General features: G+C 48.6%; 1 protein-coding gene across 1 annotated transcript; it reads right to left on the bottom strand.

Moving 5' to 3' along the window:
- Positions 1 to 361: 361 nt before the first annotated feature.
- On the bottom strand, positions 362 to 1,000 carry PLAC1 (placenta enriched 1). Its single transcript, XM_026520682.2, has one exon. It carries the CDS (start codon positions 998 to 1,000, stop codon positions 362 to 364), a length of 639 nt encoding a protein of 212 aa, XP_026376467.1.
- Between the last annotated feature and the right edge of the window lie 247 nt (positions 1,001 to 1,247).

The raw sequence follows: 1,247 nt of genomic DNA, 5'->3' as shown, positions 1-1,247 counted from the left end.
GGGGGCACTGAGGGAGGGATTCCATTGGGGGCCTTCCAGGAGCGCTCAATCATCCTAGATGGAAGAGACCAGGCACTAACGTTTGTAAAGCCCCCAGAACGGTGTCTGGCCCACAGCAAAAGTTATCTATGTGTTTATTAAATAAAAATGCTGAACTGATGTATTTATGCCATCAAAATTTTATTTTTTAAAAAAGATATAAAAATATAAAAAAGCTTTATTCATGAAATTATCACGAGCTGCCCTCTCTCAAAGGAGCTCCGAAGGGGGCTACCAAAACACTTAAATTTGTCTGAGATTAGAAAATATTATATACTAATGTTAGAAAAAAAGCGTCTACAGGAGACCCCAAACCCGGGGATCACATGGACTCAATGAGATCGTCGGAGCGAAGACACCAATCTTCGGACATATCCACGAAGGAAGACGGCTGCGCCAGCTGGCCCTCCAGAGCCTCCGCTTGGTGCCGTGGGGCCTGGGCACCGTCTTCTTCGTTGAAGACACAAGGTGGACAGTCGCAGTTGGGCCTTTGGCTGGACTGCGACAAGGTGAACACGTCGTAGCTTGCCTCGCCGTCCTGGGTTGTGGTGCCCGTCTCACTGGCTCCCCTCAGGGGGCAGGGCGGAGTGAGCCACGGGGACCGTTGGGGAGCAGTACAGGACACTGGGATCATGTACTTCGAAGAGGTCCCCTTCGAAGCGTAGTGCAGCTCCGTGCTGTACATAACCATGTCCAGAGAGACAGCCTTGGCCCGGATGCCGCATTCGGTAACACGGTAGGTGAACTGGTAGGCGTGTGGCTGAACGTGGTTGGCAGGACAGCCCAGGCCCAAGTGCAACTCATGGAAGTGAACATACACATCATTATTCAACATGAAGGGGTGCACGGTGACCATGAACCAGTCTATGGAGCACAGGACAGTCATTGGACTTTGTGCGGCACAGGCCGGAAACAGAGAGATGAGGATGAACATCCCTCCTATCAACTCAAAAACTTTCATCCCTGCGGCTGGTCAGGTAACGACGCTCAGGAAACAGGCAGCTGTCTGGGGAGGAATTCTAGAACACACAAAGATACAAAAGGCACATCATCTTATTTCCTATTGAAAGTTCAAACACAATCATTAAAAAAAAAAACACAAGTATTTTTGAAAGATTAAGACAGTAGGACTTAAATGTTCTCTGAACAAAGGTGAGGTGACGGATGTGTTCATTAACTCGATTGGGCTACTCCTTTCACGATGTATT

The sequence above is a fragment of the Ursus arctos genome, chromosome X (genome assembly GCF_023065955.2).
Source record: "Ursus arctos isolate Adak ecotype North America chromosome X, UrsArc2.0, whole genome shotgun sequence".
In the NCBI taxonomy this organism is placed as follows: domain Eukaryota; kingdom Metazoa; phylum Chordata; class Mammalia; order Carnivora; family Ursidae; genus Ursus; species Ursus arctos.
Note: the sequence above shows the minus strand (reverse complement) of the source record. Positions and strands in the feature narration are given on the sequence as shown.